At 39.3% G+C, this 27953-nt stretch overlaps 1 protein-coding gene across 2 annotated transcripts; it reads left to right on the forward strand.

The window, feature by feature from the left end:
* Positions 1 to 622: 622 nt before the first annotated feature.
* On the forward strand, positions 623 to 27948 carry LOC138706111 (farnesol dehydrogenase-like). 2 transcript variants are annotated; one of them, XM_069835084.1, is made up of 6 exons: positions 626 to 848; positions 10953 to 11121; positions 12900 to 13029; positions 15542 to 15674; positions 21374 to 21529; positions 27780 to 27948. In XM_069835084.1, the coding sequence occupies exons 1-6, from the start codon at positions 681 to 683 to the stop codon at positions 27819 to 27821; spliced, it is 798 nt and encodes a 265-aa protein (XP_069691185.1). In that variant the 5' UTR covers positions 626 to 680; the 3' UTR covers positions 27822 to 27948. The 2 variants fall into 2 exon arrangements, with proteins under 2 accessions (XP_069691186.1, XP_069691185.1); XM_069835085.1 differs by lacking the exon at positions 21374 to 21529 and having other exon boundaries at positions 623 to 848.
* The last annotated feature ends 5 nt before the right edge of the window (positions 27949 to 27953 follow it).

Below are 27953 nucleotides of genomic sequence, written 5' to 3' on the forward strand. Positions count from 1 at the left end.
CATGCGCATATGCTTTCTCTTGCTGCTGCCGTGAGCCTGGTTTGAAGCAGTATCAGTGAGTAGCCACACTGTAGTTACGCGCTGATTCCGCGCCGAGGAACTGGCGTCAAACCTTCCGTAACTAGACCGAAAATTAGAGATTTCATTTACCTATACCAATGAAAACAGGAAAATATAAATGCGCTAATTTCTTCAAAATCCAATGGGTAATCTAAGGCTCACAGATTACCCTTCAGCTTCGCCCCTGGTAGGTACGGGTCTGTTTTGCTGATACAGGATTAAGGACTGAAGCTTAAAGCCTTGGAATTTATCAGGTACTCGTCTAGGGCTTGAATCTGGCTGTGATGGCCTGCCTCTCAGCATCGGGTTCACGAATTCCATGCGAGCTGCCTTTCGGAATGAAATGTTCGTCGCATATAAGGCGCACAATGAACCAATATGATGAACCTTAACCATATCTTCCCTCGGAAAGCCAGTCATCCGTATTTGGTCTTTAGATCGCTTTTGTCCCAAGGCCGCTTACTCGAAATGGAATGTCTTGCCAGTTGTCAACGTCGCCGTCGCCGCTACTATGTAAATAGCGGCGTGACAGTTGCAACTGTATTCAACGAGCTCACATCATACGTATGTAAACATCACAGAGCCAAAGCTTTGTTCAGCGTGATAAGGGAAAAATCTCAATGAATTCTCTTGTAAAAGCTTCCAGTACTGTAGCCATGGAGCGTTGGGTCGGACGTGTTGCCGTGGTGACGGGAGCCAGTTCTGGAATTGGAGCTGCCATTGCCCGCGACTTGGTTAAGAAAGGCCTCAAAGTGGTAGGGTTGGCACGTAGACTTGACAGGTTGCAGGTATGTGATGGATGTTGATAGTAATTACTAAGTATTTGCCCGGTGTGAATACGACATTGTATTGTCTTTATCGGTGACCTTGACATTGACTTGGTTAAGAAAGGCCAAAGTGGTAGGGTTGATACGTAAGCTCGACAAGTTGCAGGTAATGTGATGGATATTGATAATGCTGGGTAGGCCTATAAATATACCACAACCAACTTCAGGAATTTGCAATATTTGTCCGGTGTGAATGCGATATTGTCTTTATCCTTGACCTTGACTTGGTTAAGAAAGGCGGTAGGGTTGGCACATAGACTCGACAGGTTGCAGATTTGATGGATGTTGATAATACTGAGTATATATATACCACAACCAACCAATATTGTCCGGTGCGAATACGACGTTGTATTGTCTTTGTCGGTGACCTTGACCTGGTTAAGAAAGACTTCAAAGTGGTAGGGGTGGCACGTAGACTCGACAGATTGCACTATGTGATTTATGTTGATAATACTGTGTATAAATATACCACAACCAACTATAGGAATTCACAATATTTGTCCTGTGTGAATACGACATTGTCTTGTCTTTATCGGTAACCTTGACCTGGTTAAGAAAGGCCTCAAAGTGGTAGGGGTGGCACGTAGACTCGACAGGTTGCAGGTATGTGATGGATGTTCATAATACATACTGTGTATACGAGTAAATATACCACTACCAACTATAGGAATTCGCAATATTTTTTCAGTGTGAATACGACATCGTGTTGTCTTTATCGGTGACCTTGACCCCACATAGAGAGTTCCGTTGCGTGAAGGTCGAAAAATCGTGAAATATGTGCATAAGACAGACACCCCTTTGGAATATGATTACTCCTTCGATAGATCGATTGAGACAGTTTCTGGGTTCTGGCTGAGGTCTCAGATTTGCAGTTTTATGGTTGAGTGCAGGTCACGGTCATGGGTTCGAATTCTGCCTTTGGTTTGGCTGTTTCTCCGTTGTGAATATGTCGTATTGTGTTGTCCTAGGTAGACGCTCGTTGTAGGGCTGATCTCACTTCGCGGGAGTCCTTCTGCTTTCTTGTGTAGTAATAACAATAGAGCTCATAATCTCAGCTTAAGATAAGTCCGTTAGGAGTGAGTTACGAAAAACTCTGCGTAGAAACAAACAAATAGCCTCCGCTGTTGTTAAAAATCTGTGGTTACAAATACAGAAGATGAGAGCATCTGCCTTGTTTTTGGGTTGAATAACAATATCATTATCATGTAAATCAAAATATTTAACATGTTCGGTTCTTTTAAAGCTAAATTTATTACCGGTACTACAGTAATAGAAGCCAATATTAATTGTCCACCGTTTTGCAGTCAGCTGGCCGAATTGCGTTTTTTTTTCGACCATCATTTTGCTACAGCAAATATGAAGTGCTTCAAAAAACGCACGGTGTACCTGCTTGTGATAATGGGTTACTGGGAAGAAAGAGACAGAGATACAGAAGCGTAATACAGTACTTTCCTTTTCTTTAATAGTACATTATGCAACGAGCCTATAATGATAGTAATTAAGAAGCGAGTGTGGATGTTTATGAAACGAGCGCAAGCGAGTTTCATAATTTTCATACGAGCTTCTTAATTACCATTATAGGCGAGTTTCATACGACTTTTTATGCTCGACCATATTTCTAACTTGAAATTATTCAGATGTATACATTTTATTTGTATCTGACAAGATAGGAAGTGACCTTGTTCTAGGTCGTGAATTGTGAGATGTGCGCAGACGCGAAAGTATTGATTTTTTCCGAGGAACAATAATGTCATTGACCTTGTTGTAATCCCGTTAAACTTGATATAACCTTGATTATTGAATTCGACATTGAAAAACGAAATGACAAATTAAATTTATTTGAATATTATTTACAATTAACGCTAATTATTATAGTAACAGAACATAGCCTTCTGCGACAGTATTGGATTTCCAGCCTCCGTGACTTTTCGCTAATTCTCTTTCGATTGCATATCCGAGAATAATCGATACTTGCAGTTTTATAACGGTACAAAGCTGACTTGTCATTGGCTGAACACCTGTAAGCTGAGTTGTCATTGGCTGAACACCTGTACTTTAATGAGATGCATTAAAGGACTGCTACCAGGTGTATAATTACTACATTTCGGCATGGTCGAGAATAAAACTCTTTACTGTATGTAAGGGTGCGTACAAGACGGAGCCTGGTTCGTTACCGAGTTGGTAGCTCGTAACCTAGTTGGTCGTTGGTGTTGGTCGCTCGTAAGCTATAGGTATGCTACAAGCAAAACTCAGCTCGAACTTGCGGCGCGCATGCTATACTCCTCTCACCCCCCTGCAGAAGGTGTGAGAGCATGCTGGGAACGGGAGCATACGTCATCTGCACGAGACAGTCACGCCCGCTAGTTTCTGCGCACTGAGTTTTTCTTGTTGGATGTAGCTGGTGGCTGGGCAGAAGGTCGGGGTGATCAAAACGAAGCTTGTTTGCGCCTGCCAGTCAGTGTAGCTGAACTCACTCTGATTTTTCAAAACTGTCTTTAGAAAACAATAACAATTGATAAAAATGCCAGAATGGATTATACTGGTCTTCAGATTCTCCTAAACGTACCTTAGATATTTGGGTATTTTCAGTACGGAAATAACCACGTAATAATTCCACTTTTCTGGAAAGCGTCATAATAACATTAAACCCCATATAGTTCATTCTGATACACATAGAGCATAGATAAAATAATATGTATTAATTGCCAAAAGGTCAGTATCGGTAATGATACTGTTTCTAAAATCGTCACTTTCTGTAAAATATCAATTATTCATTTACAATGTTACTTATTATTGGTATCCATTTCACACCACCTCATTCTAGTACCGAGATCATGAAAACATGGGGCTCTATCTCCAATGTCCCGAAGTGCCTTTATGGCATGTGAAGGAGCTACCTTTACCTTTATTAGTTAGTATCCATTTTAACTCCTACTTCATCTCACAATTTCACATAAGATAGTCTATGGGCTTCGGTGGTCGGGTTGAGCCTGATTTCAAACTTTGTAAACATTAATTATCCTATCGAAATATTGTTTTTAGAATTTAAAGTCTTGAAAATACATCAAATTTATATCGATGCATTATTAAATTTGATATATTAAAAACACATATTTCAGATCTTATACTCACAAACAAAACCAAAAGCATGAATACAGTACGTTTGTTGGAACCCGAGTGTTTAACGAGCACTGCTTTAAGTAATATCTGCCCTAGAATTTATAACAAATTAATAAAGAAATACGCACATCTATTTACCTCCAACAGTTTGAAATTTAAAAATGTATGTAAGCAATTTGTTATGAGTAATGATTAATTTTTAGATGTTATTATGTTGTAATTTATGCGTCTACATTTATTATGTATCGAATCCTCCCCTGAGTACGAGAACACTCTCTTTTAGGGGATTGCTAGAATGTTGTAAATTTACAATTTCTTTGTATTGTATTTTTCTGGCAATAAACATTATTATTATTATTATTATTAGAATATTATTATTATTATTATTATTATTATTATTATTATTATTATTTGAAAATAATCTTTCCCAATCCATTATACGGATCGAAATGATCAGCAGTAGGCGTTTAGCACGTGGGGAAGTTCTACGGACTCACAGGACGCATGCGCAGTAAAGACGTTTAGATCGCTGGTAGCTGGAAAAATGAGGTGATTAATTCTACGAGTTACCAACGAGCTAACAGGTTACGTAGCAGCCTAGATCATATATGTAACAGATATGTCGGGCTTATAGGCTTTGAGGTTAACAACTTTTGTCAGGTTTACTACGCTGCCATCTAGTTTTTACATAAGGAGTCACGTCATAATTCCCATTTGAATTGCATTAGCGACTGTGCCGCCATCTCGTGTTCGTTTACGGCGGACGGGTGGCGATCCTGGCGGTTGTTCTTTTCAAAGTGCTGCCGATTTTAACATAGGGAGGAGTTATCTGTTACATATATGATCTAGGGTAGCAGTCAACCGACCAGGTGGACCAGGCCTCGTCTTGCACGTCCTACTTAACGCTCGGGCTAGAGATAAACAAAACTAACTGGAACTGCCGCTCTCGCTCGCTATGTTCGTTGCGTTTGTCGTTCGAGTCTCGTCTCGTCATTCTCGTGCGCTTCGAATCTCGCTCATCATTCTCGAAATAGCATTTGGTCGGCGTGGAAAGATTTCGTAACTTTGAATAACGTACATCATTGAAATAAATAACATTATAAATGTTTAAATGAGACAAAAAGTCAAAACAGAACAGTATCTTAGTTATCAAAATGTTCTGGTTCTATTATATATTACCTATGGTTATATAAATATAAAAAAATTCTCAAATAAGTTTGCATTTCTAAGAAACATAGAACATAACACTATTTTTACTTGAGATTACACACTTGATCTTAAACATATGAAAAGAACATTCCTAGTATTTTAATAAAGGCATAGTAATTAAATAAAGACTGGGGAACGGATTATTATACACTGAAAGGTAGAGATGATGTTTCAAATAGGCTATTTGATTGTTTATACATATATAACAGTTGCCAAAGTATATAAAAGTTCAGTCAGGTATAAACAACTGTGGCGATTCAAGGCTGCTTGATGTTCGGGACTTCGGGAGTGATCAATCTCGACGTCTTGGAACACTCACAAGCAGAACAAGCGTCAACGACGCGATGTATAATACAACATTGTCGTGCGGGTTTTCGGCTTTGCGGGCGCTGTTAGTCTTGCTTTCTCGATCGTTGTTCATCTATAGTCTATACTCCTCATGTTAGTGAATGTTTTGAATTTTCTCATTATATCAACCTTCCCCCCGAATTAATATGGGTTGAAGCACCACAATTTCGAATTGTTCGAACTACAAACATGACAGAATATTACTACAATGGACTGCAGTATGAATTTTGTAAGACCCAATAATTTGTCGTGTTATCGTTATTACTTGTGGGATTTATTTATTTTAACTTACACTTCAAGTGTTTGAGCCCACCCATTGTTTTACAAAAGTTGGCGCCATTGGTAAGAGATGTATTAAAATAAAAACACAATCTATATGTAAGGTACTAAAAATGCGACAAGTATAAATGGGAAGTACAGTAAAAAAAGCTGAATGGACAAACACGTAACAAACTGTTCATCTTGAATCAGTATGAACAATACACTCCGAACGAGATATTCAATATACAGTACCATGGGGTATCAATAATAGGTGAGCACAGGTTTAAATTTTCATTACAGTGTTGCTATGTGACAAAATGAAAAATTTTTATGTGCTGAAAAAAAAAGTTAAAGTGCGACAAAATGACCGACGACCATTTTTCTTTTATTATACTTTTCAGCCGAACACAATGTATTTCAACCTTCTACATTTCTTAGCTAATTCCTTGCGTACATCATTTTAATTCACAGAAACTTCTTCATGTATGTATGTATGTATGTATGTATGTATGTATGTATGTATGTATGTATGTATGTATGTATGTATGTATGTATGTATGTATGTATGTATGTATGTATGTATGTATGTATGTACATGACAGCCAGTCCATTAAGATGCTCCTCCACTGTGCAGTTCCTAAGGTACCTGCCATTTCTTAGTGATGAGAATGACCTTTCAGGAGTATGAGTAGTTGTCATTATTGTGAACAGGTTGTGTATTACTAGAAGTAAGTGATTGTTATATTATAACGTTGCAGAGCTTCAACAGCGTTTCGTTTTTTTATCTGGGGGCCTCTGGGGGGTTACCCCTAAAACCCTCCCTCGCTGCGCCAGTGTGAGCCGTATTATGCATTATGTGAAAAAGGAAATAAGTCGTATAATGGACATATGGCAAAAGAGTTGAGGCGCTCCTCGTGTCTTGGCTATATGAGCATCAACATGATTTTGAAACGTATGTTGATAATTTGAAAATACTGAAAATACCTGTAATCTTATGTCATTTCTATGTGAATAATTTTTTCTGCGATCCTATATATTTCGTCAATGTATTTGTTTTTGCAAGTATCTGAAAATTTATTTCTGGCGACTTACTCCCTTTTGTTCGCGTTACCCACGAATTGAATCACACATATCTCCCCTCCCCCTCCCAGGAAATCATTATGTCAAGTCATGTCTGATTCTTGATTCATTCTTTCTGTATGGTAAATGTGAGTGATAAGACTCTGTCAAAAGTACACTTCATGGGACTAGAGATAAACAGACGGCACAATGTTTGCCACATTAACAGGGTAGCGGGGTGAAAATACAATAAATAAACATTCACTTCCTCTGCTGGTATCGCTGACAAAAGAAGTCTCGCGATTGTAATCTTGTAGCTCCGACTGTCTGCCGCCCCAAATATGGAATACAAACTTTTTAAGATACGGTAATTATATAGAGTACACAAACTTAAACGAGATGTGGTGGACAAACATTATGAAGGGGTAGTGTTTCTCGTTGTACTCCAGATCCTCAGTCTTCATTTCTCATTTTCTCTATAATTTTTATCTTTACTGGTTTATAATTTCGATTTGTTTGTATATTTTTGGTTGTTGGTTGGTATGCCCTAAGGTAAATTTTTATGGCATTTGTTCATTTATTATTAGTAAAAGCATAAGAAAAAATTTTAAATTGTTATATTGTCATTATTGTTTAATTTTTCTCATCCGTAAGTGGAGTAGGTATGGAATACTACTTCAACAAACCAACTTCATGGTATCAAATACTCTATAACAATAATACTGGAAAGTTTGCCTGTTTAGCATTGCAAGCGGCGGCGAAAAGTGACTGTGCTGCTATCTAACATATTTTGCTAGGCATAGTTTTTTACAAAACATAGAACAAACATTTCCACATTTAACTGACATTGGATAGGCTAGAACTATAATGAGAATAATCCTTAGGACATTATGTGTTTGTTGAAGAACAAAGCTCATATCACAGTTCAACGCGCCATTCGTCACGTCATCCTCGCTGCCTACAATCCCTGCCGCTAGATAGCACTGGTGAGTCATTCGCCACTTTTATCGTGAACTTTCCGGATTATCATTGTAGAGTATTTGGTGGTATTTGTAAACGCAAGTAATCGTACATTTCTGAAGTCGGACCCTGAGTCAGTATTTGGCACTGTAAAGTGTAGTAATGATAATTTAATTTGGAAAAGCAATTGCATTAATTATATCTATTGTAACCAATTTACTGCGCCGTAGCTATGTGGTATAAGCACAGTCTAGTATATACAGTCGCGAAGCTCAATACGTAGTAAATATGCAAAAATTAGGTAGTTGCTCACCACTAGGATCACTAATATCGCCTCATTACAGGCAATGCAAAATAGTACCGTCACAGTCTATTGTTTCTAGCACCCTCAAAACTCAAGCTTCGTGAATGTATATAATAGACTGTAGTATAAGACTTCATTCTTTGTATTAACGATAAGGAATGAGCTATGGTTCGAGTTTACAGGGAATGAATTTTTCATGAAATCTCGACCAGTGCATGGTACCGGTGTCCATCTAGCACTGGGGAGCCACAGTGAACAACGAAACACGTTTCATAAGCCAACTATAAAGGTGGGGGAGGAAATCGTACTGACCACATGTTACTACCATGTCAGTTGAATGAGGGAAGCCTTGACCTTCGATGGATTATAATGCAACGGATTATATAATTACCCAAGGCATACAGAGTGTCCCATTTATCTTACTCACCCAAAATAAATTTTTTCTAAGATGCCAAAAAAAAAAAAAATTGTTTCAAACAAAAGTAAAGTGCAATGGGAATTAATACCATATGTATATTTTCTTATAACCTTGTTTATTAAACAGATAGAGTAATTTTATTTATTTTACTTGGTTATTTAACGACGCTGTATCAGCTACGAGGTCATTTACGTCAATGGGATTGGTAATAGCGAGATGATATTTGGCGAGATGAGGCCGAGGATTCGCCATAGATTACCTGACATTTGCCTTATGGTTGGGGAAAACCTCAGAAAAACTCAACCAGGTAATCAGCCCAAGCGGGAATCGATCGCAACTCCGCATCGGCAGGCAAGCGCCTTAGCCGACTGAGCTACGCCGGTGGCCCGATACGAGTAATGACTTCATTTCTTTAAATGGCACCATGCACATTTTATTCAATGAAACATTTAACGCCTTCAATGCTTATTCAAAAATATATCACAATGTGCCATTTTAATATCCAAAACCTTGAGGGGTGCAAAATAATATGGAACTCATTGTGTACGTGCTTACTGCAAGTTCGACGTAAAATGACACTTTATAGCATTGCAATACCGTTATTGCAATAGACTGGGTTGTATGAGTAGTATGAAGGTGGTTGTCATGCTGTTATGTTGTCTCTCGCGGTGTGCTACTACCCGATCGCAATATGTAGGTTATTTAGCTTTCTAGTACTATATTACTGTGTAATAATATGATTTTATAATTCTCAATGGGTACTCTCTTAATATTTATTTCATTTCATTAAGGCTACATCCGTGAATCGAAATAAACCTTACAACTTAAAACTATAAGTTAGCTTTAGGGGACTATGCTTCCTGTCATAACTCTACAAAACCACCTCACTTCCTTCTGACCTCTTCTGCTAGGAAAAGAGAAGTACTCCCACCCCTAATCGTCCCTTCCTGCCGGTTTTGTTTCGCATAGGCAAGTGCCATGAGTCTGGAGCTGAACTGTAATAGAGTATTACTGGAAAGATTGAAAATGATTCAAACAAGCGCAGAGGAGAAGGCTCTTCCTCCATTCCACCATGTGATGTCGTAATGGTCTACTTTTCTGTTCATACCATATTTGCCTCAAGTCTTACCAAACACTCACAGAGGGAAAGAGTTCTCTAAAGCCTTAGTTTTTCTGAACCGACGCATGCGACGTGCGAGGCCCACCTCGCACAAATCCGGACTACAGGAGAGATAGTGAGTAGTTTCTATGGCTGCGAGGTGCGCAGACCTCAGATCTCGCAGTTATACAAACCACTCACTATCGCTCGTGTAGTCCGGATTTGTGCGAGGCGGGCCTCGCAAGTCGCATGCGTCGGTTCAGAAAAACCAAGGCTTAAAGAAGATTGTAGGACGCATACCAATGCTAGGCTCATGTTTTAACTTCCCAGTTATATCTTTACCTTTACCTTCACGGTTTAAATATAGGCCTAGGCCTATTAAGTGAGCAATACTGTCATTTAGACAGATCGTTTGTATCACTATTTCTTCTATGCGAATTCACTGAGACAATCACATATAAAGGAAGTTTATCACTAGTGACAGTTAATTATTAAGAAAAGGATCCAGCATCCATATAGGCCTACGAGTATTCATCTGGTCGGAGGGGGTAAAAACGTAGAATAAAATTTCAATGAAAATTCTGTGCACAATAATTAATTTATATTAGAAAATAATTTTTCTTCAAGTTTATTTTATGTGGCCTAGTGCAGGATCTGGTCTCCTGATCGAAGCTGCGCCGGGGCCGATTATCTTGTTTTTCTCCGAAGTTTTTCCTAATTGTAAGGCGAGTGCCAGGTGGTCTGTGGTGAATCCTCGGTCTCATCACACCAAAACAGCATCTTGCTATCTCAAATTTCACTAACGCTAGATAATTTAGCAGTGGATATAGCGTAATTAAAAAGTTGATTAAAATATAAGAAATCATTAATAAAATCGTCTTCTTTTATTTTCAATGGATCGTTTTTTTATTTTTTATTTCAAGTAAAATTTCATATTTTTTTTACTGAAATTACAATTCATGTGCAAAATTGAGGAGAAATTGGCTCGTAGATCAATGTTCGGCCAGTAGTTTAGAATAAATTGCTGTACTCAGATAGACAGATAGGCTTTAGGTCCAGAATCACTTCTTCGGTGTCAGGGATGCTGAACTCACGCATTTTAGTAAAATCTCCAAATAGATATTTTTCAACATCGCAGTACTTTTTGTTTATACTTCGAATAGTGAGAAAATAAACTGGACTTCCAGTTAGCCAAGACCACCTCGGACTATAGCTACCATAAAGAAGAATAATGCAGTCTTACAAATTCGATTTGGTGAATGCATCTTGTAGCATGATCACTTGCAGGTAGCAGCCGTGGAACTGAAGGATCTGCCAGGAGAGCTGCATGCAGTGCAATGTGACATAACCAAGGAGCAGGACATATTGTCAGCGTTCAAATGGGTTAAGGAGCACCTCGGTGGCGTCGACGTCATGGTGAACAACGCGGGGCTACTTCACCAAGCCTTCCTTTCCGGTACGGTATCCCAAGTCTGGTACTTTTGTATATTAATAAATCTTAGTTGTCATACTGAGAAATCTGGACCCTGATTTATTTAATGAGGTCATTCTAACTAATACAATGCTTTTTTTGGACACTAACATTATTAACAGTCTTTTTTAGTCAAATGTATTACTATGCCAGCTAAACTTGTGTCATAGCAATATGGAAGCAATAGGTTGGCTTAAACTAGATAAGAAAAGAAATTTACATTCACTTCTCCTTCTCTTCGAAATCTTGAATTCTTCTATTACTTCGTATCTATCGTCTCGCTTCACGTACCTTTCTTCCCACCATAATCTCAACCTAGACCTACATTGTAGGTTAGATCTGAACACACGCTCTCGCCATGAAACAATACTAAAAATACCATCCCATTGCATCTCCTCATACTCATCCTCTTTCACAATAGCCCTGCCAAGACTCTGGAATTCGCTATCTGTTAGCATCAGGGATTGTCGAAATAAAATTGAATTCAAACGCAAACTTACTAGACACCTCGCATCTCGCATGCGTTAGTTCAGAAAAAAACCAAGACTTAAGGCCCTTGCCTGTCGATCCGGAGTTGCACTTGGGCGCGGGTTCGATTCCTGCTTGAGCTGATTACCTGATTGGGTTTTTTTTTCGAGCTTTTCATCAATCGTAAGGCAAATGTTAGGTAATCCATGGCGAATCCTCGGCCTCATCTCGCCAAATATCATCTCACTATCACCAATTCCATCGACGCTAAATAATCTCGTATTTGATACAGCATCGTTAAATAACCAAATAAATAAATAAACGCATAAATAAATAAATAAATAAATAAACCATGGTCAAGATGGTGATGACGATGATGATGATGATGATGATGATGATCACGATCACTGAGATCATCATCTTCTTCTTCCACTCACTCCTTGAACGCTATGTTTTTAAATTGTTCATTAGTCTATTCCAGTCCTTTCCTTCCTCCTTCATTACCTCACCTTGTTGTACATCTACTTTATATTTTTTACCTTCTTTATGTTTATACATTTTTCTCGACTTCCTCTTTCCATATCATGATTTATTTATGGTGCAGGCTAAATTGTCGTCTACAGCGACGCATTTGGTTAAGAATTAAAGTTCGAATTTCGACTCGTGAAGGTCTCGGGTTCGAGTCTTAATAGGTACGAGCTATGGCGCCTAAGAAAGGACACGGCCCTTCGATAAGGGAAGCTTTGATTCACAGACTAGTGCTTAAATAATTTCTGTTCTTCCCTAATGAGTTTTAGAGGTAGATTTCGTTCTTTTAATCGATCTTTTCTCTTAGAAATTATCTTACATTTTTCAGTTTCGGAGTGAGACAAGTGTCTAGTCACTCTATACCACTTACAAGGTTGCGTATCACCATTTCAGATTTGTTTTCATTTTAATTTCTATGAAATCATGTCATTCATAAAAGTTAAAGCCAACCCCATTATAAGCCAAATCGGCCCAGAGCCTGGCGGGAGGTTAAGGCTCCCTCTTTCACAGACAGTCAGAATTAATGACAGTCAGTAATTCTACGTGCCCACAGCCTTTACCCTCAAGGAAACGTCCCTGGTACTCATTTCTGTTAGAGGTTGAGTAAACCCAAGGGCCATAGTGGGGCCGGAAGGATTAGATCAACAGAGAAAATTCATGACTCCATCGGGAATCGAACTCGTGACCTTCCGGCTTTGCAGCGTTACGCCTAAACCGCGACGTAACCTCGCGCCCTTTGTTATGATTGATGAATTTCTTTATTATAGACGGCGAGACATCGGAATGGCGTGAGATGCTGGACGTGAACGTTCTGGGCCTCAGCATCTGCACCCGAGAGGCTATCAGCTCCATGAAAGAGCGCGGCGTTACAGACGGACACATCGTGCACATAAACAGGTACTACAGCTAGAATGCGACGGGCACTGAAGACTAAAGAATTTGTCAGGTTAGATAGATTTGTGTGATTACAGTTGATGCCAAACCTTACAAAGTTATCAGATCTCACTAGAAGACGGGGGAATTCAGTTCTCCACTAATGGCATTTGTAGAGTACAAATTGCCTGTAAGAGCGATTTTCTCCCAGTACTTAAATTTTCACTGACATTCTCATTTCACAATTTCTCCTCCTTCATGTCTCTGAAGTATAAATAGAAAATCACCCGTTCTTCTTCTTTTTCTTATTCTGCTGCTACTTTACCATTTTGAAGGCGAAGAAATTATGGCTCACAGTTTCCAGGCTCTGCCCTGATCTCCAGTAGTCTTTGTGTTGTAAGAGTACGTTATTAGGACAATATGTTATTTTCTATTTTAAGTAAATGTTATGTTCATTTCTTGCAATACGTACAGATCATTATTGAACAATGTCTAACAATTGATCTATCAATGGTTCACGTCAAAAAGAGGGAAAGCTTTGACATGAAATGGTTCACGTCAAAAAGAGGGAAAGCTTTGACATGAACTCATCAACAGTTTCCTAAATTGCCAGTTTCTTTCCTTATTAAGACAGAAGAAAGGCTAGTAACATTTGCGACTTGGCATATCACTGAAATGTCGTAAACTTTTTTTTTATTAAAGGCTTAAGTACACTAGTGCCTCTGAGGTTCTGGCTGATATGTACATCTATTATCAGGCAGTACATCTCACTTGACGATATGTGTCAGAGGAAGAACAATTGTTTGTATACATCTGAAGTCTGATTAGGGTAATATGTAGCTAATCGGCGATGTATGCAATGGAGGGAGAAAGGAACTGGCCACTCTACCCCATTATCTCCTGGCCCTAATATCACTTGTGAGGTTCAGACCTGTCTTCTGACAGTTGACTAAACAACAAGTAGGCCTACACTAGAACCCCGCTGGTCCGAACTATTTTGGACCGGGACCTGTTCGGATTATCGACATTTCGGGATTAAGCGGTGGACAGGTATGCAAGCAGGGAAATCACACCTTCACTGTGCACCTCTTTCTTCAGTTTCGAGGTTTATTAAGCGTTGGCGGGACATTGCCGCTTCGTTAAGATGATCTGTTCTCTGCCAGAAGAAGATTACAGATTATTATAATAGTACAGGAAACAAGAACTAATTAATTCACTAGTAGTAAAGTAAGTTGTGCTATATATTGTACATTTTGAGTTTCAAAGTACTGTAGCATTACATTGAATTTCAGTATATACAATTTCCATTCCACTTCACACACACATACACACACTCACTCACTCACTCACTCACTCACTCACTCACTCACTCACTCACTTACTCCTCACTATCTTTTTTGTTTTTGTTTGTTTGTTTTTTTTTTTTTTTGCATGTTCGGATTATCCGGAATTTCGGATTAGCGGGATTCGGACTAACGAGGTCCTGCTGTATATTTAATTCTTAATAAATTATATCTACAATATTACCTCTGACTGAGGTTCTGACTGATATATACATCTATTATCAGGCGGTACACCTCACTTGACGATATGTGTCAGAGGAAGAACAATAATAATTGTTTATATGCATCTGAAGTCCGATTAGTGTAACATGTAGCTAGTCAGCGATGTATGCAATGGAAGGAGAAAGGAACTGAGCATTCCACCCCACTATCTCATGGCTTAGTTGCCTCATAAGTGGTGTCTTGTTGGTGTCGTAAATCTATGATATGGCACCGATAGCTTTACTTGCTTATTATTCTGTGGCTCATAGAGAGATTGTTATTGGTAGTTGATATCTTTAAGTTAGTGGAGATTTTGTGGATCTTATGTTTTACCAGAGGAGGATAGGTGAATTGGCTTGATGGATGGTGAATAAATAGATGGGTTGAGTGATTTATGAATGAATGAATGAATTAATGTATTGCTCAGATCGATTAATCCTTTGAGACACAGAACTCTTGATTAACAAATATGAGGTGGATATTGGTCAAATGAAATAAAATACATAAAATAGAGATGAAATTTGGAAACAATTTGTATTTTCATGAATTTGCATACAAATTAGAAGGTGGCTTTATTTGAAGCCACTGTGGCACAACTTCACGATATTAAAACCAAATAGAAAGTGTGGTGGATTCCAATGAAGCCACTATGCCTCCAAGGGTTAATTGATTGAATGGATGGACCGTCAAATAGACTCAAGGATGACTAGAGGAATGAATGGACGATTTATTCACTTACGCATTTATTTGTTTATTTGGATGGGAGAGCTAAATTTCTTAATGAATGAATAAGTAAATGTATAAATAGCAAATAAATGATTTTTCTGAGCTCATCACGAATGTTCATTTTTTGTTTGCGTATGTACAGTAATATCAGCCTTATCAATTTGTAGTTCTGCGAGTGGTAATTGTACGGTTAATAGGTAGAATATTTGGCCTATAATGTATAGGTTGGAAGGACTTGTCAAGAACTAAGATGATATTCATATCAGTATTTCAGGTCATGGATTGCCACCTAGCTCCACGATGTGCTACATGTATGGGGCAACGAAAAATGCCGTCACCATGTTAGCGGAAGGACTGCGGCGTGAACTGGTCAAGAACAACTCCAAGATCCGAGTCACGGTTAGTATTAATATTGTAACTTTTATTCTACATTAACCACCACACACCTGACAACAATGTGACTTTATTTTTAATAATTCACCCGACAAAAATGGGTATTCCACTCAACACAGCAACACAATAGTCGTTATTGCACTCCACACGACGACAATGACAATGCACGACGTATATTATTGAGAAGAACAACAATGTACTCCTAATTTCAATTAAGGGTCACAATGCACCACGTGCAGAACAAAGCTGTCAGTTCTCAGTTCACAGTTCGTTTGCCTGGGCTAGTTCTTCTAGCTCACTGTTCAAGTTCACTGCACGTCGAACCCTGATCTCCCAGATGCGGTCCACTGCACGTCGAATCCGGTCTCCCAGATGCGGACCACTGCACGTCGAACCCCGATCTCCCAGATGCGGTCCACTGCACGCCGAAACCCGGTCTCCCAGATGCGGTTCGCTGCACGTCGAACCCCGGTCTCCCAGATGCGGTCCACTTCACGTCGAATCCCGGTCTCCCAGATTCGGTTCACTGCACATCGAACCCCGGTCTCCCAGATGCGGTTCACTGCACGTCGCTGCTCTCGAAGGCTGGCTTCCTTGCTCGCTTGAAGACTCACTTGTAGACTTGAAGACTCAACACTGACTAACTACAGTATAAAGAAGATCTTTTTTACTGTGGACTGACTTTCGTCGGCAGCTCACGGTGTTATTTATTTACCACGAACATCTAGAATGTTCTGCGTTGCGAAGCTTCTGGACCTCCACAACAATCCGATTCCAGATGCTTCCTTCCTCCCAGTCACAGTAGCTTTTCACCCCCCTCGCTCCGTACCGCGGCTAGCGTCAGGGGTTCGTGTTTCCACGCACCTCCTTCTTGCTAGATGCGCGTGCAACTCCCTGACGCAACGAGAACATTCCAGAATGGCGTCACAATATTATGAAGCTCAAGTGAAGCTCAAGTCTCAGCACTTACCAAGTCGACTTGAAACCACCATATAATCAAATAAAACAACTAAGTTTTGAGTTTTGTAGATATATTTTTCTATATTAATTTATGGCATTTATAACGTATGACAGCAGCTGACGTGAAATTCTAAACTAAAATAGGATGGCAACAGGACACCAACTTATCGCTTGGCTTGAAGAGACACTTCAAAATCGTGGGGTCTTAGATAATCGTTAAATCCGAATAAAGAAAGAAGAAGAAACTTCCTCACACATTCTGCTTTAGTTTTGAATTGGAATCAGATGAAAATACTTTAGCAACTGACTATTGATTCCTGAAAATGTGAAGAGTATTAGGCCTAAACTAGTCAGTTTATACATGTTTATATTCGTTTCTGTATTGCCTGTGTATTTTGACTCCAATGGAGTGAACATATGAATTCGTTTTAGACCACTTTAACTCGTCATGAAGTTAAAGTAACAAATAATTTAGCCACATCTGTGGCCACAGTACTAGCGCGCTGGCCTTCCATCCAGGCTGTCCAGGTTCGATCCCCGGTCAGATCTGGATGGAATTTGTGATGGACATAACGGACGTTACAGAAGGGTTTCTCGGGATACTCTCGTTTCACTCTTTCATTCCACCAACACTCTCCACTCTCCATTCATCTATCATCTGTAATAGTAGGCCTACAAATAGACTGGAGTGGTGTCAGGGGATAGTACGGGTTTCCGATGCTGATATAGGTTTTATCTCTAAGTGCTTGTGATTCCAGGCTCTGGCATCAGGCTTGTCAGTAGATGATGGTCCAAGAAGGATGGCCCATCTGTCAGCGTCGGATTCACGAATGCCACCCGGGCCATCCGTCGTTCTTAAACAATCATCGCATACCTATAGGGCGCACAAGTGCAAGGATCCATATCGGGTCCAGCCCTCTTGAAATCAGTCAATGAGTTAGACAGTCAGTCAGTCAGTCAACTAATAATTTAACCTCTAATCTAATGTAACTATCCTATTGATTAATTTTACCTAATAATTTCTTTGTTCACTTGCCACGCCTTACTATTTGGTTCGTTTTAATTTACTTTTTTCCTGCCGTAACATTATCAAAGTAGGCAATGTGATGTCCGGTTGCATTCTGTGTGGAAAGAAAGAAATATGTAAAGAAAATATGCACGAGAGAGAAAGGGACAAAAATATACAAAGGAAGCGAAAATAAGACGTAAGGAAGGGAAATACATATTTAGACAGAAACGAAAAGGGATCGGAATAAAAAGAAGTTTTGTATCCTTACAGTTTCTACCGCACCAATAAACGAAATATTCTTGTGTTGGCTTCAAGGAGAGTCCCACATTCAAACTATTCATCAGAAGAAAGAAACGCGAAGCAGCTGAAAAAAGTTATATTTTCAGAAATCCACTATGTGGCTGTAGATAAAATTAAAAACGGAAATCCATTAACTTACTGCCTGCGCCTGGAATCAGGCAATTTGCACTAAGAATATAGGTTTTGTTGTACTGTACTGAACTCATGTCTGTAATGTCTCACGTGCTTGTACCTGTTATTCATATACTGTATGTGTGCTGCATTTCAAAACCCAATTCGAGTCCAATTGTACCTCAATTGACGACTATTCACCAGAGGGACCTGACTTCGATTCTCATTGTCCTATTAGATTTTAATAGATAAAGTTACTGTTAGCCAGAGTTAGAATGCTCTTCTGACGTCAGAAACAGTGAGATCAGACGGCAGAGGAAGAAAAGGAGAGAGCTGCTTGAGGAATTTGTGAGCACTGCATTCCTCGATGAAATATATTCGTCTTCGATTAGTCTTTGCTCGAATAAGGTAGTACTTAGTAAGAGTTTCCCGATGCTTTGTTGGTATCGTGTCAATCAATATTCAACTATAAGATATTTAACATTATAAGAGAAGCCGAATTATTTTGTTCTCGTTTTATCTCGATTAGCGTTACTTTCAGTTTTGTTCCCTGAAGTTTATATAGGCCTACAAAATTAAATATTATAAAGTAATATAGAGTTACATAAATCTATTGTGAAATGCTCACATTCGAAAGCCTGGGCAAGTTATTGATACCTAAAGAAAGAAACTTGTGAGTATTGTGATAAGGAAGTATGGGAGCATAAAGTAGAGATTTTAGTAAGTAAAGCAGAAGAACTAGCTGGTGAATATTTTGCATTAAACAAAAGATCAAAGAACTGAAGATAGGAGAGCTTTATTCGACAATTTCTACAAGCATGTTACTAGGGACACAATGCAAAATTTCTATAATTTTTCATTGATAGTCCATACGTTTGTGAGGGACAGGGTGCATGCAGTTGAAAGTTTTCTCAAGGTTATCCCGTTTCCATGTTAGGCTTCAACAACAGTCCGTCCGATCTCTACTTCATTCCATAGCATTCCCTGATCACCCGGATGGAGACACACGGAGAGAGTTGGTCTAGGGACGAATAGAGCTGCCTGTTTCAAAACCTGGACACGCGGAGAACCTTAGCTTGGGCAGGACGAATCCTCGTTTGGGTAACTGGTGTGAGCTCGGAATGCGCCTAGATGGTTGGTAAGGGCATAGATCTATGAAGTTGCAGTACCGCGTACCCAAGTTCAAATCTCGGCAAAGGCGGAGTTCTACAACTGGTGGCCAAAGCAAAGGTTGTGTTTTCTTGAGTTCTCTCGCTTTCTCTTCGCCATTCCGCCAACATACTTTACAATTCCATTTGACTGCCGACTCGAAAAATAGGGCGTCACCTGTAGGTCTATATTTGCGTGATGCTGAATCGATCGTCCTCCATGTTGTATGTTTCTCTTAGTTTCTCAAAAGATTGATGCATGACTGTAGTTGTGATTTCTAGACAAGTCATCGGGTTCAATCCTGGTTGGGATAAGTTACATAGTTGAGATTTTTCTAGGTTTTCCCTCAACCCATTAACAGCAAATGCTGGGTAACTTCCGACTCTGGACACTGGACTTATTTCACTCAGACGCTAGATAACTGTCGCAGCTGATAAAGCGTCATAAAATAAGAGAATTAAGAAGTTAGAGGAATCATAGCCCTGCTTCGTGTAAAATGTAACCATACATATTATCAAATTTTGTTATTTCATTGGTATCTATTCATCACCTCCCTAACAGACACGAGCTCATATAGAGTGAACCAGCCAGGGCTAGACTCCTAACCGGACTCACGGCGGCTGATTCATACGTAACGACGCTACCATATGAGGAGGATTCGTTCCGTGCTTTTAGTATTGCGTAATGAGGTACTTACCGAATTCACAATTCATGTTCGAAATGATGTCCTTGTGATATCTGGCAGGCTGCACATCTCCTGAAGACATATCCAGCAACACGCCACAGTTCGTTCTCTGAAATGGCTCGAATTTCGTGCCGGATATTTTATTTGAGTTCCTCAAGTGAATGTGGGTTATTCGCGTAAACTTTACTTTTAACCAATGAGGTGGAACCATGCTTCGTCACTATACAAAATTAAGGTGAGGTCAAGTAGTCCATCATACACTGACTGTTGGAACCGCATGCAATATCTAAGTCTGCTTTGATATTCGGGTTCCATTAACCTTTAAACTACACGAATTTTTTAAGGTTTTAATTTTAATTGAAGGGTGACGGCTAAAAACGATCATAGCCCATTTTTAATCGAAAACGAGTTTGTAGTGCCATTCTATATTTTAATACAGACAGAATGCAAGTATGATTAGGTTTGGCTAAAAGATCATAGTCTCCTAGTAATTAAAGGGGAAATATACATTACTTTTAAGCTAGGGATGTAGACATACAACCTTAAATTATAAATTCTGACAAACTAGCAAATGTTATTCTGTTCGTTTTTAGCCGTCATCCTTCAATTGTTTCGTATCTCTTATTACTGAAGAATGTGACACCCCTAACTGCTGAGCTATACGGCGAGATGATGTCATAGAACTTCTCTCTAGTTGGTGGCCAATTTCACCTAAGATCTCAGTGAGACCACGCTGCACACATGTTCGTTTCTTATCCAGTACTGTTTCAGTTGTACAAAATTTCTTCACTAAATTGTAAATCATTGTTTTAGAAGGCTCTGGCGAATCAGAGAATGACTGACGAAAGTTTGTTACAACTGTTCTCCAAGATTCGTATTTCACAAAGTTGTAAATACACGCTCGTAGTCCACACCTGTGAAGTAACGGCTAGCGCGTCTGGCTGCGAAACCAGGTGGCCCGGGTTCGATTCCCAATTGGGAAAAATTACCTGGTTGAGACTTTTTCCGGGGTTTTTCCTCAACCCAATATGAGCAAATGCTGGGTAACTTTCGGTGCTGGACCCCGGACTCATTTCACCGGCATTATCTTCATCTAATTCAGACGCTAAATAACCTAATATGTTGATAAAGCGTCGTAAAATAATCTACTAAAATAAAAAATAAACGCTCGTTGTTCAAGGCTATATTTCATAATGGACACACTACTGCACTCTAAATGTACGGTGTACAGCTGCACCCTCACTGTGTGAACGTGTTTACGTAACTAAACACGAAACGTCCGCGAGCAAGAGGTCTAATCACTGCGATAACGTAGCAGTTACTACGCGTACGACTTTCCGCTGATGCCTGCCTAGCCTTGGCTGACTCACTCTGTATTATGCCCTTACTTTGTTATGTCAGGGCCTTTACAACTTATAACACCATGACTTGCTGTTGTCTTTGATTTATTTTGACTACACCCAGTTTACATATCTCACTTATGTTGTTCAGAGCATCAGCCCAGGCTTGGTGCGTACCGAGATCATGGACGCTGCCAACTTGCGAACTTTCACATCCAGCGATGTATTTGGAGGGAACCCGTGCCTTGAGCCCCAGGATATTGCGGACGCTGTGGCTTACGCCCTGGGTGTACCGCCTCATGTTCAGGTATTGTATACAGGTACCGACTGACAAAAATTTTTGGGGGATCGATTTTCTTGTCTATGAGAACCAAGAACTGTAAGAGAATTCTTGTCTTCAACTTTAAAGTAAGCTGCGAATGCATGTAGTCTGGTAAAACTAAGGCTAAACTCACACATAACTCTACACAGCAGAACCACGCCATACTACAAAATGGTGGTTGACTTGTGGGCGGTCAGGAATTCATATGAAAACAGATACTATTAACTCACAGGACTACTAGCTGAAGTCGATTTCGACGTCTGTCTCAATGTGTGGATAGTATCACCCACAAAATTGTCGCTGTCGGTGGTCGAGCGCAACGCACATAGTGTGACATGCCAACCACTCGCTGCCAACACCGCTGTTGGCTTTACGAGGCACGCTTTGCCCCACTATGCAATGATTGTCCAAGTCCGACAGCTGGCATTCGTGACGCTGACAGGTAGACCATCCTGCCACGGCTCCTGATAGAACCAGGTCCCATTTCGCGGACGAGTAGCCTGAAAATCCCCAAGGATCCGAAGCCCCAAGCACACCGGCGACGCTGATATAACCTCGGCAGTTGCGAGAATCGTTAAATAAACCATAATTTGATTTCATGACGATGCTGGGTGGGACCGGTCGCATACACTTGCCGAAATTTCATGAGAAAATTCTTTCCACATGAGGACTCGAACCAGCGCTCATTTCGTAACGCGAGACCAGACGTGATGTCTTATATCAGCGGTCCCAACCTGTGGTTCGCGGATCGCTGGGGATCTGCGAATTATTTAAAAGGGGTCGGCGGGGCAAGGTGGTTTTCAAACGGTATTTTAACTAAGCTTAATTTTATCACGTTCTCTGATTTTTATCAGCTGGCTTGTTTATCTCAAATTTTTTAGATATAGAATTTAACAGGAATGAATTCCTATTCGATTCATTTCCCACACTCGGTGACTTTATAACACCATATGATGATGAAATCTCGTTCGATAACTTTGAAAGTATAAAAAACATCCTCATTGATTGACCTTGGGTAGCAATGACAAAATAAGCTATTGATAGAAAAACGAGCTTTTTCTGGGAAATTTAGTAAAAATAACTAAAGAGGGACTAGTGAAGTTCTTTGTGTGGAGTGTGACATTATATGGGGGCAGAAACATGGACATGATGACGAAGTGAAAAGAAGCGACAAAATAAGAAATGAAACTGTGTTTGAAAAAGTGGGTGAAGAAAGAATAATTCTGAAACTGATAAAAAAAGAGAGAAACGTAAATTTATTGGCTGGATCACTGGCTAAAAAGAAAGAAACTCCTCCTGAAGGAATGGTGAACGGGAAAAAGTTTGTGGCAGAAGAAGATATCAGACGATGTAGAACATTGTGATATATGGATCGTATGCGGAAACGAAGAGGAAGACAGAAAAAATGGAGAATGCTGGATTTGCAGTGAAGGACCTGCTCTTGGGCAGGAAACAACGAACGAATGACATTAAAATGACGGGAATGTTATCTTTCCTACAATGGAAAAAATAATTGTACGAAAAACTTCTTCTTGGTGATAAATAATTGTTTTCCCGTAAAAAAGAGGAGCTGTTAGAATCATTAGAATTACCTTCTGATTCGAGCTTAAAAGTCGTGTTTCCTACAGCGTCCCTGCTACGATCTTGGTTGCATGCACCACCCATATATCTCTATGTTTCTTGAATTACAGTGCAACACTTATTGTCATTTGCATCAGCATATGTCTACTTATTGAGGGTACTTTTTCTGCTCTGGTCTTGAAGGACAAATATATACTGGGTGTTCAGTTCAAAGTGTGTCATGGCTCGCTGTATGTCGTCATATGGCTAGCCGATGAGCCTAGAGAATTCAATCTTCCTACACTTCCGCAGAGGCGCATTACCTATGTGCTTGAGAAGTTGCCTAGCAAGTACGGCGTTCATTCAGAAGAGAACTTACCGATACGTACGGTAACGCCGGTAGTGGCAGGAATGTGAACTGTTTGGAAACACGTACTGAGGTGAATTTTTTCTTACTGTCGGGATATGGGGAGAGGGTTAAGACGATTACTTACGTATAGTATTTGTTGACATTAACTTGGACGGTCAACATGGACACGGAGCATTTGACTTGTGCTGTGGAATGTTGCCGTACGCAACCGATGATGACAAATAGCCTGCGTACGACTTGCCCGCGCAAAACACAGTTCGAAAGAGGTTATGGTAGCACACAGACCGTACAGACCGCCATCTGTTGCTACGACGTTCAAGTTGTACCGTACACGTTCTCAAGATCAGATTGAACGCCTTGATTAATAGGCAACTTCTCTGACATAAAAGCTGAAACTCGCTTCAAATCGCTGACTCACAACAGTGACGTCATGACACACTTTGAAATGAACACCCAGTAGAAATAAACTTATGTATTAAGGTAGACTTGAGACATAGTATCTACAATTGAGCCAGACTTCGCAAAGCAACATCACTCATCCCACTGATAAACTTACGGTAAGTCTGAAAGTTGATTTCATTTTTCACAGCAATGACGTCAACAATCCCACTGATAACCTTGTGGTACAAAAAAAAAACTGGTTTCAATTTTTACAGCAAAGGCATGATATAACGTAAATTAAGTTTGTAGGCCTATAGGAGAAATTTATTTCTTCAGTCAATTGAAATTTTATACCTCTGTCATTTTATTAAGGATGTTTAATTCGCTCTATTATACAAATGCTTAATGATTAAAAATGATTACCAGCTTATACAGACGAAGCCTATGGCATTTAACTGGCTAACAGAGATTATTATTATTATTATTATTATTATTATTATTATTATTATTATTACAACACTTTTTGAAATCCCCCAAAATGAAAGCTTCAAGGAGTCCGTGACGCTCATCAGGTTGGGAACCACTCTCTTAGAAGCTACAGCGCGGGATTAGTTCCGCCAGATTGCTTTAATTAATCTTGAATATATAGAAAATTTTCTCATATTTTTAATCAGACTTAAACAGAAAAAAAAACAGAGAGAATCTGATTACATCGTTATGAATGAGGAAGAAAGAAACAATGGATATGGCCGTTTGTAACGTTCCCAGTAAGCATAGTACCTTGATTAGTACCTATATCATCCCTCATCTAGTTAGCTATCTGGAAACGAAGGCCTTTGAAACATCGTGAATTCCTACATTCATTATCGGCAAAGAATGAGCTTAAGCCTCACATCTTTTGAACCTGGCGATAGCTAAAAAGGAACTAAAAGTGGTCACGGGCCTCAAAAAAAAAAAAAAAAAAAAAAAAAAAAAAAAAAAAAAAAAAAAACGGACCGACCCTTGTAGCTGATTTCAGAGCCTTGTTCACAGTGACAGCACGATAGACTGGTGACTAAGAAGACTCTTTCGTGGTTTCTAATCCTGCCTGCGAAGGAAACTTTTTTTTTTTTTCGTTATTCAAATTTATTCCCAATACTTTTCGATTGCAGCGATATTTTACTACTTAATTAACTTATTATTCCCAGAACATGAATTTTACCAGCTTATTTTCTAATGGCTTTCGAAATGGGCTACGTCAGCAGTCGAAACTACAACAATTTCAATAGATCACTCGCTATCTTGTGAATGCAGGCGTGGCATGTATAGTGGCTCATTTCGGGGACTTTGATTATTCCGTTGGTCTGATTTTTTTTTTATCACTACTGTACATAATGTAAACCGAAACTATAAATTGTTCTTTCTTTCTTCCACTTAATTACTTCTTTTTTGTTTACCTTGCCTTAGTGTTATTTACCATATTTCTGCTCCATCCTTCCATTCATTTTCTCTTTCAATGTCAACTCTTTCCTTTTGGCATGAAATAATTTTTTTTTTTCATTGTTCAAACTCTTGTAAGGTTGTTGAACATTCAAACAAACTCTCCACGGTCAATAATACTGCCAGCATCAACCAAATATTCACAGCAGACCTAATACTGATCGTGTGTGAAATGAAATGCTGGAGTGAAGGCTATTAAGTGAATAATGAAAGTGATTAGAATATTTTGATATTCAGACATAAATATTGGCGATAATACAGTATCAATATTACTGATGCTGGAGTGCGTGCATCAATATTTTTGTCAGTATCGTGCTGGTCATGACTGAGAAAAGTGCGTCAGCTGCTACTAGGATTCTGGTCCGTCCCAGGAATCTATGGAGTAACTTCGAGCGTATGGGGGCGGAGTCTATCTGTGCTGGAGTGTATTGCGGGCAGCATCAGCTCGAGTCCGCTAATGGGTAAAAGGCTCGTGGTAGAAGGTAGAGTAGAGTTCAGACAAATTATCTCCTCCTGCAAGCGATTGCTCGCTTTGTTCAAGCAATACCTCCCCCCAGAGCAGTCATTAGCGCTAGCCCTCCCACATATCACTTGCGCAGAGGTCTTGTTTCGTGTTTATATTCCATAGATTCCTGGGAAGGACCATAGAGCCTTAACTGCCACACAACAGTCACCTGTTTCCGATGCAACGTTCGATTCGAGCTAGGTGGCTTACAACATGATAACCGGGAGTTACTGTAGGTTTATATTTACAGGGAAATATATGTGTTTGGAGTTACCGGATTCATCCCAGCCTTTATACATGAATAAGATAAAACCAAATGCAGGACTTGATAAACTTTTGGCTGTACTCACGTGAAACCTGGTGCTAACAGCGATGAACACTTTCTTCTCAATTATTGTGAAGAACTGAAGAAGATAGCTACTTCACTCTTTGAACCACTCTTTAACCCACTTTGTCGTTTCAAGGCTCATGGTGCTGTAATTATAGCTAGACATGCCTTTGGCTGATCTGGATCAATTTTAAGTGGTGCACAATGAACAAGAAATACTGAACAAAAATATTATCAGTAATACTGATTGTGCAGGGCCACTATATATTGATTCGTGCTATCAGTATTACTGATCAGTATTAATGACCGTGTAGGAGTAATGAAATTTCTTATCATGGATTCACTGAAAAGGATATAAACCATAAAGTCCCGCAATGGACTTTTACGGCACGTGAAAAAATCAAACAAAATTGTCGGCTATGCTTCTATATAAATAGTATATCTGTTCGCTAATAAAGGACATTTAAAGGGTCATACTGAGATGTAGATGTCTCCGCAGGACAACTCTTTGTTAAATTTTGGAGGCATGCGACGTAGGGTAAAGTTGCCTATTTCCGTGATACATCTAATCCCGTGATACTTTTTTTAAAATTGAATGTCAATCAAAGCTTTGCCGTTCGACCATAGCGCCAGACATCTTCTCGAAAGAGTGCATCTTTCACCTACTTTTGAGACATCGGTGAACTTCCTAGCAATATACCCAACCCCGTGACATTCAGTGAAAAAACGTATCACGGAATTAGGCAACTTTACCCTACAAAGCAGAAAAAAGACCGATCAAGTTATGATTACCTACCGACGCTGACGATAGGCATGAGGATCTCTGTTTTCGTTACATTTCCACAGAGTACACATAACAAAAACCAAATTTTATCTTACACTTTGACTCTACAGGCTTTCAAAGATCGCAGCTGACTCTACAGGCCTTCAAAGATCGCAGCCCTCAAAGTACATAAAAGGAGCCACCACTGTAGACATTTTAGATGTATCCTATTTTCCTTTAACAAGATACCCACATCTACCCCTTTTTTCAACCATCTCATTTTTAATATTTTCATTCTATATTTCATCTTACTTTTTCGTATAAATACCATCACTTACTATCATTAACTTATTTCCAAAGATGTTAGTATTAAGAAAACGTAGAATTAGATTAGTTTCCATCAGACTACTGCTGAGAAGTTCTGCAGCTGTAGGCTACCAGTCGTCAGATACGAAGACTCTAACAGGTGACAATAATTCTTGGCACGACTTCGTTTGGAAGGAAGTAAAGCCGAGAGATTATCGCAAATAAAGGAATCTTGTTTCTGGGTGAGAAGGGTTCATGCAAAATTAACAGAAAGCTACTTCTCGTTTCGTCAAGTCTCCTGATTTACGGATAGATGTCTAAAAATTTCATGAAACCGTAGAGACCCTTGACGGACAAATCAAGAAACAAAGTATAAAATAGGACAGCAAACAAAATAAATGTAGAGTGTACTCATGGCAGAGTAACATATGTTAGGTAACATTTCCCCCTCTTCAAACTGGATGAAAATTCTTTAAATGTTAAAATGTTGTCTATTTTGTTCGTTTTAAGTGTTATATTAATGTTTTTTTCTTTCTTTTTCAGATACATGAACTAACGATTATTCCAACAGGCCAGAAGTTCTGATTCTTGAAAGTTGGCATGAGTTGTATTTACTTAAAATTAGTACATTTCGTATTTTGTGTGATGACTATCATACATTGATAGAGCTCGGATCTATAGACAAAACAAAATTGAAACATATGTACAAATATACCC

The sequence above is a fragment of the Periplaneta americana genome, chromosome 9 (genome assembly GCF_040183065.1).
Source record: "Periplaneta americana isolate PAMFEO1 chromosome 9, P.americana_PAMFEO1_priV1, whole genome shotgun sequence".
NCBI classification, from domain to species: domain Eukaryota; kingdom Metazoa; phylum Arthropoda; class Insecta; order Blattodea; family Blattidae; genus Periplaneta; species Periplaneta americana.

Bases quoted from the DNA above. Each gene is read 5' to 3' on its own strand.
- LOC138706111 (XM_069835084.1), top strand. From the start codon at position 681: ATGAATTCTCTTGTAAAAGCTTCCAGTACTGTAGCCATGGAGCGTTGG. The intron at 11,122-12,899 runs GTACGGTATCCC...TCTTTATTATAG, and splicing joins TCACCAAGCCTTCCTTTCCG to ACGGCGAGACATCGGAATGG. The intron at 13,030-15,541 runs GTACTACAGCTA...TATTCATATCAG, and splicing joins CACATCGTGCACATAAACAG to TATTTCAGGTCATGGATTGC.